Below are 19,922 nucleotides of genomic sequence, written 5' to 3' on the forward strand. Positions count from 1 at the left end.
GGTAAAAAAAACAAAACAAAAAAGAAAAAAACAGGCCGCAACGCAATAAATTTATTAACATTAACTTTAGAATAACGTTTGAATGGAACATTAACTTTTATAAACTTTTTGAACAGAACATTAACTTTTTTGCTTACCGGTGATTTTTTATTTATTTTTTTACCTTTTTTATAGAACAAACCTCTCCTTCCCCATGGGACAATGTGCAAAGCGCAAATCGCCCAGAGATGTGGCGAAGTACATTATGCACTTTGTCCCAGGTGAAAGGAGAGGTTTGCAGCAGCTCTGTGTGAAAGGGCCCTAACAGCCCTGTGTGCCTGTCCTGCGTAACGTAATCCCTATGCTAAGTGTACCTGTGTGTGGTACTTCCGGAAACACTCCCCTAAGCATAGGGCAGGGTGGTCAGGGCAGTCAGAACAGAAATAGCGGGTGTCACGCCTTATTCCACTCCTGCTACAGATGCAACATCTTTTTCGGGGTGGCGCTTGGGTTGAGGTACTAGAAACGACACTGGGGAAATGTCGCTTGTGTAGACGGCTCACTACACTGGTGGATGGGGCCACGGAACCTCCTGGATACAGGAGGTTCTCGATGATCTCTTCCTGAAATTTGAGGAAGGATCCTGTTCTCCCAGCCTTACTGTAGAGAACAAAACTATTATATGCAGCCAATTGAATCAAATATACAGACACCTTCTTATACCAGCGTCTGGTGTGTCGGGAAACTAAATAAGGAGCCAACATCTGGTCATTGAAGTCCACCCCTCCCATGAGCAAATTATAGTCGTGGACTGAGAGGGGCTTTTCAATGACAATGGTTGCCCGTTCTATTTGTATTGTCGTGTCTGCGTTAATGGAGGAGAGCATGTAAACGTCACGCTTGTCTCTCCATTTCACCGCGAGCAGTTCTTCGTTACACAAGGCAGCCCTCTCCCCCTTGCAAGACGGGTGGTAACGAGCCGTTAGGGGAAGCCCCGGCGACTAGGTCGCGCGGTGCCACAGCAGCCAATCTGTTCTAGGAACAAATGCCTGAAGAGGGGCACACTTGTGTAAAAAATGTCCACATAAAGATGGTACCCCTTGCCAAATAAGGGTGACACCAAGTCCCATTTGTGGGTATAGCCTGTGGCCCTTTCACAGAGCTTATACAATTTGACCCCATACCGGGCGCGCTTGCTTGGGATGTATTGTTTGAAGCCAAGGTGCCCGCTAAAATGTATAAGGGACTCGTCTATGCAGATGTTTTGCTCAGGGGTATACAAATCTGCAAATTTGGTGTTAAGGTGGTCTATGAGGGGCCGAATTTTGTGGAGCCGGTCAAAAGCTGGGTGGCCTCTGGGACGAGAGGTGCTGTTGTCGCTAAAGTGCAGGAAACGCAGGATGGCCTCAAATCGTGCCCTGGACATGGCAGCAGAGAACATGGGCATGTGATGAATTGGGTTCGTGGACCAATATGACCGCAATTCATGCTTTTTGGTTAGGCCCAGAAAAAAATTTAATTCGGAAACTTGGACGGGTTTCCACCGGAAAGACTGGGCATAATAGCTTCCCGGGTTGGCGGCTATAAATTGAGTGGCATACCGATTTGTTTCTGCCACGACTAAGTCCAAGAGCTCCGCAGTCAAGAACAGCTCAAAAAATCCCAGTGCCGACCCTATCTGAGCTGTCTCAACCCGAACTCCAGACTGGGCGGTGAAAGGGGGAACTACTGGTGCGGCTGAAGTTGGGGGCTGCCAATCAGGGTTTGCCAGCACCTCAGGGACTCTAGGGGCTCTACGGGCCTGTCTGTGCGGTGGCTGCGACGGGGGAACTACTGCACGTGCCACCGTACCAGCTTCAACTGCCCTTCTGGTGCTCGCCACTTCACCATGTTGTACGGCAGTGCTGGTACTAGGTCCAGGATGGGCTGCGCTGCTGGTGTATGCCTCACCACGTAATCCGACAGCGCCAGCCCCACTCTGCTGCCCTTGAAGCGGATCCTGCGCAACCTGTGGTCTAGCAACACGGGGCCGGGTACGCCTGCTGGTAATAGGGACCTCAACCTCCTCGTCCGAACTTTGGGTCAGACTGCCACTGCTTTCTACAGGTTCATATTCTGACCCGCTGGATTCGTCAGATGAGGGTTCCCATTCCTCATCCGACTGGGTCAGAATCCTGTAGGCCTCTTCAGAAGAATACCCCTTATTTGCCATTTGGTCAAATAAATTTAGGGGGTATTCCCTGAGACTACCCAAGAAAAAAAGCAAGCCTGTCTTACAAATGGGAGGCTAGCGAAGTACCGGAAGCCGCTGCGATTGATAAAAAATATCAAAACAGATTTTTTTATCGCCGCAGCGCTTGTAAAGTGATTGTGCAGTGATCAAAAAAATATATATTTTTTGTCACTGCGGCGGGGCGGGCGTGGGTGAACCCACGTGTGGGCGACCGATCAGGCCTGATCGGGCAAACACTGCGTTTTGGGTGGAGGGCGAACAAGGTGACACTAATACTATTATAGATCTGACTGTGATTAGTTCTGATCACTTACAGATACTATAAAAGTACAAATGCTGATTAGCGATACGCTAATCAGCGAATCAGTGACTGCGGTGCGGTGGGCTGGGCGCTAACCGACGCTAACTGCCTAACAAAGGGGCCTAAACTATCCTAAACCTAACCGTCAATACTAGTGGAAAAAAAAAGTGACAGTTTACACTGATCACTTTTTTCCCTTTCACTAGGTGATTGACAGGGGCGATCAAGGGGTTAATTGGGGTCATGGGGGGTGATCTGGGGCTAAGTGTTGTGTCTTGTGTACTTACAGAGATATGTGCTCCTCTGCTGGGGCCAACCGACGAAAAGGACCAGCAGAGGAGCACAGAAGCCATTTAACACATTATATTTATAAATATAATGTGTTAGATGGCTTCTGATTCGTTTTTTTGAAAATCATCAGCCTGCCAGCTACAATCATTTTTGCTGGCAGGCTGATGACGAACTTGTCCTAACTTTTGCCGGCCCGCGATGCGCATGCGCGGGCCGGCTGTGAGCGTAATCTCGGGTCTCGCGAGATGACGCGTAGATGCGTGACTGTGCCTGAGTGAGCCGCCTCCGGAACGTGATCCTGCGTTAGGCGGTCCGGAGGCGGTTAAAGGGGTTGTCCCACGAAAAATATTCTACAGTTTTTAAACCAGCACCTGCATCTGAATTCTTTTGTAATTGCATGTAATAAAAAAAAATTTGCATAGCCACTGAGTTATTCAATAAAAAATTATCTGTATAGCGCCACCTGCTGTTTGTTTTTTTCTTATTTCTTTGACCTGCTCAATGAGAAGGCCGCACATTTTCATTGTTCAGCTGCCCTGAGCTGTGATAGGGGGAGCATGGACACACCCCCTTTAGCTGCAGCAGAAAAGACACTCCCCTTGAGCTTCCAGCTTGATATAAATCTAGATCCATGTGAGGTACAGGGCTGGTTGTAGCTTTGTTAGAAAGAGGTTGCCATGTACTATGTATGTAATTTTCTTTTATTACATTAGTGATGAGATAACCCCTTTAAGGCCTTTAGAATGCCGCAACAAAAAATTGTGCTTTTATTATGCGTTAGTAGCAAAACATAAAACAAACAGATTTGGTATTGCTGTAACTGAACCATAAAATGAACACCAAAGTAACATGTTACTTATGCTGCACAATGAACAGCACAAAACTTGAAATACAAAATCAATGGCAGAATTTCATTTTTTTTCCCCATTCCCTGTCACCAGAACAGCCATATTGAGCTAATCACATGTGCACTCTGGTCACACTGCCTTCTAAGCTGGTTTTCTTGAAGTTCATAATCAGTGGATTTTGTGAAAAAAAACTTCTTTAAAAATGTACTTGACATCATGAATATTGTCTTAACGGAGTCAATGGGACGTGTCCATTGCTGAGCTGTGACGGAATGCTGCCAACAATCCTGCTTGCCTTGCTGGTGTAGCATGCCCCTTCTATCCTACACGCCAGTGCCTGGACAGAAGCACTCCTTCAGTGGCTATAACACAAGCATGTGCAGTGAGTGCTTGAAGCCGAGCAGTAGCGTTTTTTGTCTGACCGATTCCTGGCATATTTGCTGGGTAGCCGGATCTCTGCCGAACCCCCTTAAAGTCAATAGGCAGGCAGTATGTGGCAATGCAAGATGCGGAAAACTCCAGTAGGCTGTTCCAACACAGAGGACAACTGCAAACTAGGTCTTCAATATCAGGACCCTGGACAACTCTTTTTTGGTTGCTTATTATTTTATGTATGTATAAAATCTATATATTTTTTATATTTTTAAACAAAAGTGTTTCTATTTCTTGTCCTTTTACCAGAATAATTGAAAACCATTATGTGGTTCCTGGTGAAGAAAGTGTCACAGAGTACTCAATGTATGGCGAAGGTTATACTCTGGAATGTGATTGCCACAGTGATTACAGGTAATGGCCATTTAGACACAATCAGTATTTAATCTAATTTATGAGATTGTTAATTTACTAAGAATACAGTATGTAGTAATTTCATAATCCCTGCAGGAATGCCATATGGTGGTTATTAGAACTCCATACCGCAATAGACCTTTCTAATCAAAAACAGCCTTTAATCCACTTGTGTCCCATAAAATATTATTAGATTTAGTATTACTGTTTATAATAGTATTCTTAAAGGGAACTATCTTTATTTCCTGATATATTGTGTTAATTAGGTCCTATCAGTTTTGAGAAAAGCAAACCAAAACTAAATAGTGGATAGTCCAGCTTATTTTAAGATCCTAAAATTCCCAAGTTTTTAAAGATATTCAGAGAGCTTCCCTCTGGTTTTCTTTAGAACAAATGAATCTCAGATGAGCAGCAGACTGAATTCACACTGTGCAAGACTCTTAGGACTCATGCACACGACAGTATTTCGCGTTCAGTATACTGGCCGTTTTTTGAGTTCAGTATGCGGTACATATGCTGAACTATTCATTTGAATGGTTCAGCAAAAAAAACTGAAGTGTTTCCATGTGCATTCCGTTTCAGTATTTCCGTACCGTGAAAAGATAGAACATGTCCTATTCTTGTCCGCAAATCACGGTGCTTGGCTCCATTTAAGTCAATGGGTCCGCAAAAAAAACTAAACACATACGGAAATGCAACCGTATGTCTTCCGTATCCGTTCCGTTTTTACTGAACCATCTATTGAAAATGTTATGCCCAGCACAACTTACTGTAATTACTGTATACTGTATATGGCATACGGAAAAATGGAGCGGAAAAACGCAAAGGAAACGGAAACAAAAAAACAGAACAACGGATCCGTAAAAAACGGACCGCAAAACATTGAAAAAGCCATACGGTCGTGTGCATGAGCCCTTAAAGTGACTCTCTGTTTCAAGAACGAATATTCACATTAGCTGGGGAATGAACAAAACACTTGCCTGGTGACCTACTTTTCATCTTTTCAGTTTCAGATCCACCAATTTCCAGGCTCCTCTTCTGTCATCCAAAGATAGCCGCACTTGTTCTCACACTACCTGATGAAAACTGTACATTTGGTAGTCCAAGAAACCTCAGTATTGCCCACATTTCCAGTGCTGGCCAAAGCGAGGGCAACAGGAAGTGTTGTGGACTATCAAATGCACATTAGTTATTTAACAGGCTGAGAAATGGTGCATCCATCTTGGATGACAGAAAAAGAGTCTAGGAACTGGTGGATTTGCATCTGTACAGAAGAAACCTCAGTCCAGCACTGGCTATATGGTAGAGATTTAACAATATATTTTTGCTAGTTGTGTGGTGTAAATACATTATGAAATTTGCTGTTGAGAATGAGCGCCATATTTATGAAGCACCAGTTCCACTTTACTAAAATAGAAGTCAGATAAAGTGGGTGAGGCAACTTCTTTTTATTATAATTTTTTAATTAAAATGTCTTCCTATCAATAAAAAAAAAACCATAAATTTATCAGAAATCTGAGGCACTGCACTTTACATTCTGTGTTGCCTGGAAGTGTTTGGCAAACTGGGTGTGGTGGGGCCCATAGTAAATTTTGCTATAATGCCCTATGAGATTTGTGCACACCCCTGGATTAAGTATTAAACGTGTAACATAAAAATAGAAAAAGGCTAGTTTCACACGAGCGAATGTCATGCTCCGGACTCACAGCGCAGCACCCGTCCTGATATAATGCTACCGTATGTGACACCGGCAGTGCTGGAAGTTCAGGACAGGTGCTGCGCTTCGAGTCAGAGCGCTTGCTCGTGTGAAACCAGCCAAAGTCATTAAAGAGGTTGTCCAGGATTAGAAAAGCATGGTTACTTTCTGCTAATAACAGCATCAGACCTGACCACTGGTTGTGCGTGGTATTTCTGCTCAACTCTATTCACTTTAATAGAATTGAGCTGCAATATCACACACAACTCATAGGCATGTGTGGTGCTGTTTTTGGAAGAAAGCAGCTAGTTCTGGACACTGCTAGACCTTTTTCTAAAATAAAAAATTACTATTTGGGCGCTACATAGTATCACAGTAAAAATCATTGCAACAAAACTGCATTATTACGAGCAATAACAGAGTAGCAATCAGTGAACTATACCAATACTGAGCAAATCAAAGTTCAGGGTGTGTTGTACCAGTTGCATCTTACACCAATCACTTCCCTACCTGTCCAGACTTGGCTGCCAATCATTACAACCAGACCCTCAAAACCACCCTAGATGAAGTTGCTCCAATATCAATCCGTCCCTCTCGACGCAGAACACGGCAACCCTGGCACACACCTGAAACGCGTTTTCTACAGCGCTGCTCCAGATGTGCAGAACACTTATGGAGAAAATCGCGAATATCAACAGACTTCCTCCATTATAAATTTATGCTCAAAACATATAATCTCAACATTGCCAAACAAAAGTACTTCACCTCTCTCATCTCCTCCCTCTCAAATAACCCAAAACGACTTTTTGACACTTTTCGTTCCCTTCTAAACTCTAAAGTTCCAGAACCTGTCACTGACCTCTGCGCTGATGGCATTGCCAATTACTTCACAGACAAGATTGTCAGTATCCAGCAGGAAATAATCTCCCAGTCCCCAAATAATTTCAATCCTCCTCCCTCCAATTCCTCCACATGCTCTCTCTCCTCTTTTGACCCTATAACAGAGGAAGAAGTCTCGAGGCTTCTCTCTTCTTCTCGACCCACCATCTATAGCAGTGATCCTATTCCATCACACCTCCTCAAGTCCCTCTCCCCAGCTGTCATCACTCACCTAACTACAATTTTTAACCTCTCTCTCTCTCTCTTCTGATATCTTCCCCTCCTCTTTCAAACACTCTATTATCACCCCACTACTAAAGAAACCATCTCTTGAACCGACCTGTGCTGCTAACTACAGACCTGTTTCTAACCTCCCTTTCATCTCTAAACTCCTTTAACGTCTTGTCTACTCTCGCCTAATAAGCTATCTCTCTGCAAACTCTCTTTTGACCCCTTAAAATCTGCCTTTCGCCCTCTTCACTCTACAGAAACTACCCTTACTAAAGTGTCTAATGACCTCCTAACAGCAAAAATAAATGGTGACTATTTGCTATTGATTCTGCTAGTTCTCTCTGCAGCGTTTGATACCGTAGACCATAAACTCCTCCTCACCATGCTCCACTCAATTGGCCTTAAGGACATTGCTCTCACTTCGTTCTCTTCCTATCTCTCTGGTTGCTCCTTTAGTGTATCATTCGCTGGCTCTTCTTCTCCTCTTCCTCTTGATGTCGGCGTTCCTCAGGGCTCAGTACTAGGTCCTCTACTCTTCTCCCTCTATACAGCCCCAATCGAACAGACTATCAGTAGATTTGGCTTTCGATACCATCTCTATGCTGACGACACCCAACTATACACTTCATCCCCTGACATCACTTCTGCTTTACTCCAAAACACCAGTAATTGTCTGGCAGCTGTCTCTAACATCATGTCCTCTCTGTAGCTAAAACTAAACCTCTCAAAAACTGAACTTCTTGTCTTACCCCATCTACTAACTCACCTAAACTTGATATTTCAATTTCGGTATGCAGCGCTATCATAACTCCTGTGCAACATGCCCGCTGTTTTATGGCCACATTTGACTCCAATCTCTCCTTTGTTTCCAATATTCAATCACTCACACGCTCTTGTCGTCTGCACCTCAAGAATATTGCCAGAATCCGCCCTTTTCTTACGGTGGAAACGGCAAAAACTCTTGTTGACTTGAATTATTCTCATCTTGACTACTGCAACGCATTACTAATCGGTCTCCCTCTCACTAAACTCTCCCCCATTCAGTCTGTCCTAAATGCTGCAGCCAGGCTCATCTATCCATCCAACTACTACACTGATGCTACTAGTCTGTGCCAGTCACTTTACTGGTTGCCTGTCCACCACAGAATACAGTTCAAACTTCTCACCCTCACCCACAAAGCTCTCCACAGTGCTACACCTCCATACATCTCCTCCCTCATCTCTATCTACCACCCTACTCGTGCTCTCCGTTCTGTTAGTGACCTAAGATTAATAACCTCCATATTTCGTACCTCTCACTCCCGTCTTCAAGATTTTTCTCGAGCTGCACCTACTCTCTGGAATACTCTTCCCCGGAATACTAGGTCAATTCACAACTTCTCCACCTTCAAACGTGCTTTAAAAAACACATCTTTTCAGGCAAGCTTATCAAGCTACCTAAACTTACTATTCCCCGACTAAACCTCCCCCCACCAACTCCTCTGGCCTAAACTCGATCCTCTAGTAGTCCCAAACCTGAAGCAGATCGTCCGGCACCACTCCTGTCAGTTCAATGATGGCTCAAATCCTACTTATCACAATCAACTACCTTATGTGTCACCCCCAATTCCTCATAGATTGTAAGCTCTTGCGAGCAGGGCCCTGACTTCTAGTGTTTCAGTTGCATATTAGCCAGTTAGTTTTGTTTCGTACATGAACCTTATGAATTTATAAAGCGCTGCAGTATATGGTGGCGCTATATAAATACATTTTAATATTATTATTATTATTATTATTATTAACACTGTCAACCATGCATTTACCCATAGCTATACATGTCAGTGTCACTCATTATTTACTTTTGCTGTCTTTGTATTAAACAGCTTGAAAAGGGAGCGAAAGAGAGAAAATAAAAATAAAAAAGAGAGAAAGGCAACAGAAAAAAAAAAGTCTCAGGTATTCGGAGACCTCAGAGTGATACCAATTTTCAGCCCAGTTGGAGTACCTTTAATTCGGAAAAAATCAATTTGGGCTTGAATTGAATTTTCTGACCAATTCGGTAGAATTCAACTCAAAACAAATTTCAAGAAACGTGTACTTTTCAAGTTGGCCTATGTATATGATGCTTTCATATGCAATTGTAGTTGATTTTTGATGTTAACTCTATGCATGGCCATTAAAAAAAAATAATAATAATACAATAAGTATTGTATTCCATCCCTCCCTCCACCGGTTGGCCACCTGTTGGGGATTTTGGCAGACCTGCAAAAGGAAGCATACTTACATGCTCCCTGCTGCTAGGTTTGGGCTCCTTCAGTCCCTGGCCACAGCTGCCTTGTTTGGGTCCCCATTGTTAACAATTTGAGGCAGCTGCAGAAACTTGCTGGCTGCAGTAGTGACCTGCCTCTCTTGCAGCGCTGCAGTGGAATCAAAGTGGATGTTGACAGCAGGGAACCCGAGCGAGGCATCCAAGGCCAGGGAGAAAAGGAGCCAGGATTAAGTGGTGGCCTTTTTTGCTCTTTGAAACATGCAATTTAATCCAGTTTTGTGACATTCGGAATCTTTTAGCACGCTTAAAAATCATTGTTTGCCAGTGGCAGATCTTTTTGTCTAATCACGATCTGCTGCCGGCAAACAATAATTTAGTATCGAGACGAGCAATGGCATGAGCGACTGAGGAGGAGATTGTTGCATGTAATAGCAGCGGTCTCCTTCGCTAGCGAGCTGGCTATTGCCGAGAAGGAACGCGTCCTTCCCGACAATCGCCTAGATGTTCTGCAGGTCTCATATAAGTCTAAGGTAGGGTTTAGTTAAATGGGTTGTCCTAGTAAATAAAAACTTGGGCAATGGTCTAAAATAACAAAAGAAGTTATACTCACTTTTTTTCCATTGCTGCTTCACGTACTCTCTAGTTCTCTTCGCTGTTTGTTTTTCTGGTTGCAGCAGTGACGTTCTGTTCACACAGGTCTCCACTGTAGCCAAATACAGTACTAGCTTCAGCCTTGATGTCCCATGTTCTGCTGAGGCCAGTGATTGGATGCATAGTGACCTGTGTTCATGGAACATCATGGCTGCAGCCAAGATGAGGATGTCATAGATGAGGAGAACAAGAATTTATTGCTAGAAGCTGCAGGGGAGAAAGAGGTAAGTATGGCTTTTTTATATTTTAACACATTTACAGGGGCTGCCTAAGTTTTTATATAACACTGCAAACCACTTTAGTTCTAAGGTACAGTTCCTTAACTTGATTCTTTATCTTTTAACATCATATTATTATTTAGGTCCAGAATTCTGTGTCGATTAATTTTACAGCAGATCTTTATGTTCTTGGAACTGGGTTTTCCAGAAACAGAGCCCCAGATCCCCTTAATTGCCATATAGTAATACCCTAATGTAACATGCAGGTACAGTCACAGAGGAAGTAGATTAACCTTCAAGTAGATTTTTATTTTATCAGTGCCTAATTGCAAATGTGATTACTATAAGGAGAACATTCAATCTCAATGCAGTTGCCTAGCTACCCACATAGTATTAAGCACGATACCATCATACTAATGCAGACTTCTTGTCATAGACGCATGATATCTGAACGAAATGTCAGAGGACAGAACACAGCTTCTTATAGTACTACTAGTGGTATGAAAAACAATCTAGTATATAATATTCTATTCATACATAGAAAAAATAATGTAGCACAGTAGGTGTTGAAAGATAATAGGATGACTCCCATATCCCTTGCTGTTTCAGACTATTTTGCTTTTCTTGTTGGAAATCCTTGACTCTGAAAACATAGCATACTGAGACAGAAACAAAAAAGAAATTTCACTTATATAATTCACGTATATTTATGAGCTGCATTATTGGGTGGGAGTTGGAATGGATCAAAACAGCTGAAATGCAAAAGTCATATACAGACAAGTCAAGGATATAGCCAGACTACTCAAGATAGGTACTAGATATGTCATAAACTATTGTAAGTGGCCAACTTAGACAGTGCCTTGAAAAAGTATTAATAGCTTGAACATTTTTTCACATTACACCCACAAACTAAAATGGATTTATGTAGTAGCAAGTGTGTGAAGTGAAAAGAAAATGATACATGGTTCTCCAAATGTTTATTAAATTAAAATCTGAAAAATATGGTGTGCAGTTGTAATCAGCTTCCTGTACTCTGATACCTGTAAATAAAATCCAGTGTAACCAATTGCCTTTAGAAGTGACCTCATTATTAAATAGAGTGTAAGGTCTGTAACGTAACAAGAACAGTGCAGCCCTGAACTGAAGCACCCTGCTGCCCCTATCTACTTGTAGTACAAGCCCTAAGCAGCAGCACCACAACTGGTCGACGGATCCTATACTACTAAGTGAAGAGACGGACAAAGGCAAACAAAACACGCACACACAACAAAAAAGGCAAAGTCGACAGAAAATGGGTCAAAACCAGACGAGCTACAAGGCACCAAAACATGAAGCAAAGCAATCAGGAACACAGGAACAAGGGTGTAATGGTGTAAATGCTAGTGAGCCACACAAAAGACTATCCCTGGCACTGGTGTATAGAAAAGTGGGGAATTATATAGAGCACCAGGTCCATGGACCAGAACCTGATTGATCTGGTGGCCTGGCGCTCCAATAGGTCAGATACAAAACTAAACAGTTAACTCAGCAGATGGACTGTCAATTAGTCCACTGCCTGTCTGCCCCAGTGCACGCGGGCTATGGGGAGAAACAGAGCATTGCACTGGTTGCCAAGGACTCGGCCGCATCACCGGGGGTGTGGCTCAGCAATGCATCTATCCCGGTGCCCCGCTGAAGCTGAGGATCGCGCTGCTGGACCCCGAACAGGTAACTTCCTTACATAGAGTTCACCTGTGTGTAATTTATTCTCAGTATAACTACAGCTGTTCTGTGAAGACATCAGAGGTTTGTTAGAGAACATTAGTGATTAAACAGCATCATAAAAACCAAGGAACACACCAGACAGGTCAGGAATAAAGTTGTGGAGAAGTGTAAAGAACGGTTTGGTTATAAAAAAAATAGCTCCGAACATTCACAGAGCACTGTTCATTCCATTATCTGAAAATGGAAGGAGGATGGCACAACTGCAAACCTAACAAGACATGGCAGCCCCCCTAAACTGACAGTCCAGACAAGGAGAGAACTAATTAGAGAAGCAGCCAAGAGGCCCTTGGTCAATCTGGAGGAGCTGCAGAGATCCACAGCTCAGGTGGACAAATCTGTTGCAAAGGACAATTATTAGTCGTGTACTCCAGAAATCTGCCCTTTGTGGTAGACTGGCAAGAAGAAAGCCATTTTTGAAAGCAAACCATAAGAAGTCTTGTTTGCAGTTTGTCACAAGCCATGTAGGGGACACAGCAAATATGTAGAAGAAGGTGTTCTGGTCAGATAGACAACTTTTTGGCCTAAATGCTATTTGTGGCGAAAAACTAACACTGCACATCACCCTGAACACACCATCCCCAGCATGAAACATGGCGGTGGCAGCATCATGCTGTGGTGATGCTTTTCTTTAGCAGAGACAGGGAAGCTGGTAAGAGTTGATGGGAAGATGGATGAAGCTAAATACAGGGCAATCCTAGAGAAAAACCTGTTAGATGCTGCAAAAAACTTGACTGGGGCGGAGGTTCACCTTCCCGTGGGACAACGACCCTAATACATACAGCCTGACCTAGAGTAGAAAGGTTTACAAAGCATATTTATGTGTCAGAAGGGCCCAGTCAAAGTGCAGACCTAAATATCATTGAGAATATGTGGCAAGACTTGAAAATTACTGTGCACAGACACTCTCAATCCAATCTGACTGAACTTGAGATATTTTGCAAAGAAGAGTGGGCAAAAATGTCATCCTCTAGATGTGCAAAGCTAGTAGAGACATACACCAAAAGACCTGCAGCTGTAATTGGAGCAAAAGGTGATCCTACAAAGTATTGACTTGGGGGCTGAATACAAATGCACGCCACACTTTCCAGGTTTTTATTTATAAAAAATTTAGAAAACTGTGTACTGTATCATTTTCTTTTCACTTCACACATAATTGATACTTTGGGTTGGTCTATTGCATAAAATCCCAATAAAATACAAGTTTGTTGGTATAATGTGAAAAAATTTGAAAAATGGGGTTTGAATATTTTTCAAAGCACTGTATGTACAGGTATGCGTCCTTTGCTATAATGTCCTTAGCCATATTGGACCACTACCTTTAAGGCCCTATTAGGCTACTTTCACACTTGCGTTTGGGGTTCCGCTTGTGAGATCCGTTTGAGGGCTCTCACAAGCGGCCCTGAACTGATCCGTTTATCCCCAATGCATTCTGAATGGATAAGGATCCGTTCAGAATGCATCAGTTTGGCTCCGTTCCACCTCCATTCCGCTCTGGAGGCGGACACCAAAATGCAGCTTGCAGCGTTTTGGTGTCCACCTGGCCGTGCGGAGCCAAACGGATCCGTCCTGACTTACAATGCAAGTCAATGGGGACGGATCCGTTTGACGTTGACACAATATGGTGCAATTGCAAACGGAGACGTCCCCTATTGACTTTCAATGTAAAGTCAGGAGTCCCTATTAATATACCATTGGATCGGAGTTTTCTCCAATCCGATGGTATATTTTAACTTGAAGCGTCCCCATCACCATGGGAACGCCTCTATGTTAGAATATACCATCGGATTTGAGTTAGATCGTGAAAACTCAGATCCGACAGTATATTCTAACACAGAGGCGTTCCCATAGTGATGGGGACGCTTCAAGTTAGAATATACTAAGAACTGTGGACATAACTTCCCCCTGCTGCCCGGCAGCACCCGATCTCTTACAGGGGGCTGTGATCCGCACAATTAACCCCTCAGGTGCCGCACCTGAGGGGTTAATTGTGCGTATCATAGCCCCCTGTAAGAGATCAGGTGCTGCCAGGCACCAGTGGGCCAGACCCCCCTCCCTCCCCAGTTTTAAATTAATTGGTGGCCAGTGCGGCCCCCCTCCCTCCCCAGTATTAAATTCATTGGTGGCCATTGCGGCCCCCCTCCCTCCCCAGTATTAAATTCATTGGTGGCCAGTGCGGCCCCCCCCTCCCTCCCCATTATTAAATTAATTGGTGGCCAGTGCGGCCTCCCCCCCCCCTAATTAAAATCACCCCCCCTCATTGATGGCAGCGGAGAGTTCCGATCGGAGTCCCAGTTTAATCGCTGGGGCTCCGATCGGTTACCATGGCAGCCAAGACGCTACTGCAGTCCTGGTTGCCATGGTTACTTAGCAATTTTAGAAGCATTATACTTACCTGCGCTGTCTGTGGCCGGCCAGCCGCTCCTCCTACTGGTAAGGGAAAGGTCTGTGCGGCGCATTGCTTATAGCACAGACCTTTCACTTACCAGTAGGAGGAGCGACCGGCCGGCCACAGACAGCGCAGGTAAGTATAATGCTTCTAAAATTGCTAAGTACCCATGGCAGCCAGGACTGCAGTAGCGTCTTGGCTGCCATGGTAACCGATCAGAGCTCCAGCGATTAAACTGGGACTCCGATCGGAACTCTCCGCTGCCACAAATGATGGGGGGGTGTGATTTTAATTAGGGGGGTGGAGAGGGTAGGCCGCACTGGCCACCAATGAATTTAATACTGGGGAGGAAGGGAGGGGGGGCTGCACTGGCCACCAATGAATTTAATACTGGGGAGGGAGGGGGGGCCGCACTGGCCACCAATGAATTTAAAACTGGGGAGGGAGGGGGGTCTGGCCCCCTGCTGCCTGGCAGCACCTGATCTCTTACAGGGGGCTATGATACGCACAATTAACCCCTCAGGTGTGGCACCTGAGGGGTTAATTGTGCGGATCACAGCCCCCTGTAAGAGATCGGGTGCTGCCAGGCAGCAGGGGGCAGTTATGTACACAGTTCTTAGTATATTCTAACTTGAAGCGTCCCCATCACCATGGGAACGGCTCTGTGTTAGAATATACTGTCGGATCTGAGTTTTCACGATATGAAAACTCCAATCTGAAAAAGCTGTTTATGCAGACGGATCCGTTCTGAACGGATGCAAGCATTTGCATTATAGGTGCGGATCCGTCTGTGCAGATACCAGACGGATCCGCACCGAACGCAAGTGTGAAAGTAGCATAGACTGCATGATTTTTGAGCCATGTATAGTCTACAAGCGTTCATAGGAGTGCTCATTCCCAATAATGTCCCATATAATCGATCAGAGGATGAACAAGCAAATGCTCACTTGTCGCTAATGAGCATTTTTCATCAGGATGAAACATGCCCAATATTTGTTAGCTTATCTCTCTGTATAATCAGGGATGTGTTGCCAATAATGAATAAAACAGAATGAGGCAGGAACAATCCCGGTAGCAATAGTTCCCCTCATATTCACTTTGCATTGGCCTGTATCCATTGGTGCTTGCACTGCCCAAACATCAGGCAGTGTAATAGGGCTCTTACCTTTAGCTAAGGGCTCAGCATGAGTAAGGCTCTGTGCACACTATGTTCAACACACTAGGCACATGCATACCTCCAACGGAAGGCTCCAACATATATCACTGGATAGTCACCTGTTGACCTCCATTGTAATAAAATCATTATTGCATGGTATACTTTGTATGTGGTACCCACTATATAGGAAAGTACATTCTGCTTTTTTTTTATATGCAGTAAAAACAGGTATGTCATCATATACCACCTTGATTGAGGACAAAAGGACACACTTAGGGTATGGCCACATGGTCAGGTTCCTGCATGCAGTTTCGGAAGCCAGAATCAGGAGTGGTTCATAAAAGGAGAGAAAGTATATAGGGCAGATAAAGCTTCTCCTCTTTTTTTTTAATCTGACCTTGTGGCTGTACCCTTATGGCCTCTGTCAGGTGACTGGAGACATATGGACACATTTAACTTGGGCTTTTCCTGGTGTATACTCCAGACAAAGTTTCTTATGTTGCTAGAATGATAAATGCATAGATGTAGTCAGATGGCACTACAGTAAACTGGTCTTATGGTCTATTCACATTGTACATATGCCATACTTATCTTAAGACTCCTATGGGCTGATGGGTGCCAAAAGAGTGTATTTTAGAAGCATCCAGAGAATACAGTTCAAATTCTGTAGCAGGGCCCCCATTTCCATGGGCAATTTATAATATTGGTGTCTTCCTTTGTGATGGAGGGTTTCTTTTGGCACTAAGGCCCAGGTATTTTCATTTTGCCAATGACTGGGCTCTTTGGGTAGTATCACATATTTCAGGTAAATCCTTATTTTAAGGTTTATTCACATGCTCCAGATTTGTTGCAGAAATGTTTGCAACTGTCCCATCTACACGAGGCCTGCAGTGGTTCATGCAGCCACTGGTTTTCCTTTTAAGTGTGCTTTTACATGCTTGTGGTCGAGCTGCAGGTCGCGTCTGCAGTTTACTGCAAGTTGCAGTCACTGAATCTCTACTTGCTGCTTGAAACAATGGTAAGCGGCGGCGAACCTGCAGACTCTGGTATTGCCGTTGGTTTGTAAGGCTCTTTCTGGCCCCATTCTCTATAATGGAGACTGGGCACATTCCAGATGAACTAAGTACTTGCATCCCCTCTGTAATTACACTTCTGGAGCATCTATTCTTAAGACTTTTGTTCTATTTATTATTCCCTCTAGAAGGTCCTGCTGGGTGTTACAAGTTAGGGGGGTGTCGCTCCACAGTTTGCTACCAATAGCACTGATTGGATAATGTCAGGCTCTGTAGGGGTACATGTGAACTGTAGAACCAAGCTGGACCTTCATAGCAAACTGCTAGCAATTCATTCATAACTTCTTGCAGGAATAATAGAGGAATGGCACAATATAGAGTCATAAGATTATTTGCTCCAGAGTGTTATTATACAGTGAATGCAAATAGTTACTAAAACAGACATGTCAGTATGGGTAACAGGTCCTTTTTAAGTAATTTCTGTCTGCTTTTCCACCATGTTTTTCAGACAAACTGAAAAACTGTCATTATATAATGTGTTTTTGTATGTCTGAAAAAGGTCAAGCCAATTGTAAACTATTGAGCACTTCTACTATTCCGATCTCCTAAAATCCCTTATTTTCCGTACTTTTTCTCCCAAAATGTATTTGATGAGATTTCACAATATGACACCTTCTGAAAGTAGCTAAAGTGCCTATCAGCCCCTTAACACTTCAGAAAACCTGACCCTTATTGCCATGTCAACCACATAAATTGTACACCACTGCCCCTTATACTTTGATAATGCACTGAAAGGAATATAAAGGCGCTTTTGTCAAGGTACCTTTAAGGTTTCTTGCCTGAGTAAACATTAGTGGTCAAAACCTCTCCTTTACCTCCGGTGCTTTTATTCCATCTTTTATGCCGCATCTGTAAAGTTGTCTTTGACAGTTCTTCAGAAAAAATTAAATTAATTCTAGGAGAAAGAACTGGGGCACAGAAAGGCCATCTCTGTTGATCCAGGACTGATTGGTTCTTTCTAGAAGTTATTTTAAACCATTAACTCCTTTAAGCGTATGTACTGTATAAGCTTTCTATTGCTGTGCTCCAGCACTGCATGGGTTAAGCAGCGGTGATTGCTTTTCCTCTGCAGCTACAAGTCGCACACTATACATTAATCATCCAGATATTGATAGAAAGGCTTTGAATCCATAAGCTGCTTGCACTATTTATCTGCTGAAGAGGCTTATAGTAAATTGAAGAGTATTCTCAAGTATGCATCTAAATACTGTAAATAGCCATATGATGCTCAGGAGTCATATTTTAATATATTTATTATAGATATTCTGGTTTTAAAATAATCCATTAAGAAAACCACAAGTATCTCCAGTTAGACAGCTGCTTTTTTTTTTGTACCCCATGTTAAGATGATATTATTATTATTTTTATTATTATTGTTAAAGCGCCATTCATTCCATAGCGCTGTACATATGAAAAGGGGTATACATACATAATACAGACAATTGCACTAAGCATGAACAAGACGAGTTACAGACTGGTACAGAAGGAGAGAGGGCCCTGCCCGTGAGGGTTTACAATCTACATAGTATGGGAGAAGGACACAGTAGGTGAGGGTGAAGCTAGTCATGGCAGGATATAAAGGCAGCAGGGTCACTGGTTGTAGACTTGTCCAAAGAGGTGGGTTTTTAGGTTTCTTTTGAAGGATTCCACTGTAGGTAAGAGTCTGATATGTTGGGGTAGAGAGTTCCAGAGAATGGGGGATACACGGGAGAAATCTTGGAGGCGATTGTGGTAAGAGGTGATAAGAGGATAGGAGACAAGGAGGTCCTGTGGGGATCAGAGATTGCGTGTGGGGATGTATCGGCAAAGTAGCTCAGAGATGTAGGGAGGGGACAGGTTGTGGACAGTCTTGTATGTATTTGTTAGTATATTGAACTGAATTCGTTGGGCAGTGGTGAGCCAGTGAAGGAATTGGCAGAGGGGAGAGGCAGAGGAGTAACAGGGTGAGAGGTGGATCAGTCGTGCAGCAGAGTTGAGGATAGATTGGAGGGATGCGAGAGTGCTGAATGGAAGGCGGCAGAGGAGAATGTTGCAGTAGTCTAGGCGGGAGATGATGAGGGCATGTACAATTAGTTTTGCAGACTCAAAGTTGAGGAAAGCGCAGATGCGGGAGATGTTTTTAAGTTGGAGGTGGCAGGTGGTGGAAAGGGCTTGGATGTGTTGTCGGAAGCAGAGAGCAGAATCCAAGGTCACTCTAAGGCACCGGACTTGGTTGACCGGGGAGAGTGTGCAGCCATTGATTGTGATAGATAGGTCTGTTTGGGGGGTTGAGCAGGCACACCAACCTGACAAAAAAACTCAGACAAGCTTCCAGGGCTGCAGAACGGCGATGGAAGACATCCCATTCTAAGGATCACTTCACTGCATACAAGCAATTCCTCCTCATTTTTAAATCCTCACTTGCTGATGCAAAACAGGCTTACTTCTCATCTCTCATATCTTCCTTGTCCCACAGCCCTAAACAACTTGTTAACACTTTTAACTCCCTTCTTCGTCTCCCAGCGCCCACACCCTCTCCTCTCATCTCAGCTGAGGACTTTGCCACATAATTCAAACAAAAGATCGTCAACATTAGAGAAAGCCCCACAAAACCTCTACACAACTGCTCAGTCCTCTTCTCCCAAAACCCGCTTCTCCATTACAGAAGAAAAACTCCCTACTCTACACTCCAGATCACCTGTGCACTTGACCCAATCCCATCCCACCTCATCCCTAATCTCACCACAGTGTTTATCCCAGCCCTAACTCATCTCTTCAACCTATCACTAACCTGTCTTCCCCTCTGGTTTTAAACATGCTACCATTACACCCATTCTCAAAAAGCCTTCACTTGACCCATCTGCTTTGTCCAGTTATCGCCCCATATCACTTCTTCCATTTGCCTCAAAGCTACTTGAGCAACATGTCCATTCTGAACTGTCCTCTCACCTCTCCTCCTGCTCCCTTTAACCGCCTACAATCTGGCTTCCAGCCCCACCACTGACCTGGCCCTCTCCTGGATCAAATCATACCTCACAGAACGGACATTTAGCTTCTACCACTCTAGAATTCTGTTTTATCCATGTTAAGTTTTAGAGAGCAAGAGGAGAAGAAGGAGGATATGAAAGATAGGCATTGTGGTATTCTGGATAGTAGGGTGGTGATGTCTGGGCCAGAGAGGTGGATTTGTGTGTCATCAGCAT

The 19,922-nt window shown here is 43.8% G+C and overlaps 1 protein-coding gene across 1 annotated transcript in view; it reads left to right on the plus strand.

Moving 5' to 3' along the window:
• Positions 1–19,922, plus strand: part of SRRM3 (serine/arginine repetitive matrix 3) — a 487,174-nt gene that overhangs the window by 356,834 nt on the left and 110,418 nt on the right. The window contains exons 5-7 of the mRNA XM_040424724.1: positions 4,334–4,438; positions 14,688–14,703; positions 15,274–15,287. Of these exons, the coding sequence (XP_040280658.1) occupies positions 4,334–4,438; positions 14,688–14,703; positions 15,274–15,287 (135 nt within the window). The remainder of the gene's footprint in view (positions 1–4,333; positions 4,439–14,687; positions 14,704–15,273; positions 15,288–19,922) is intronic.

Source organism: Bufo bufo, chromosome 3 (genome assembly GCF_905171765.1).
Source record: "Bufo bufo chromosome 3, aBufBuf1.1, whole genome shotgun sequence".
Taxonomy (NCBI): domain Eukaryota; kingdom Metazoa; phylum Chordata; class Amphibia; order Anura; family Bufonidae; genus Bufo; species Bufo bufo.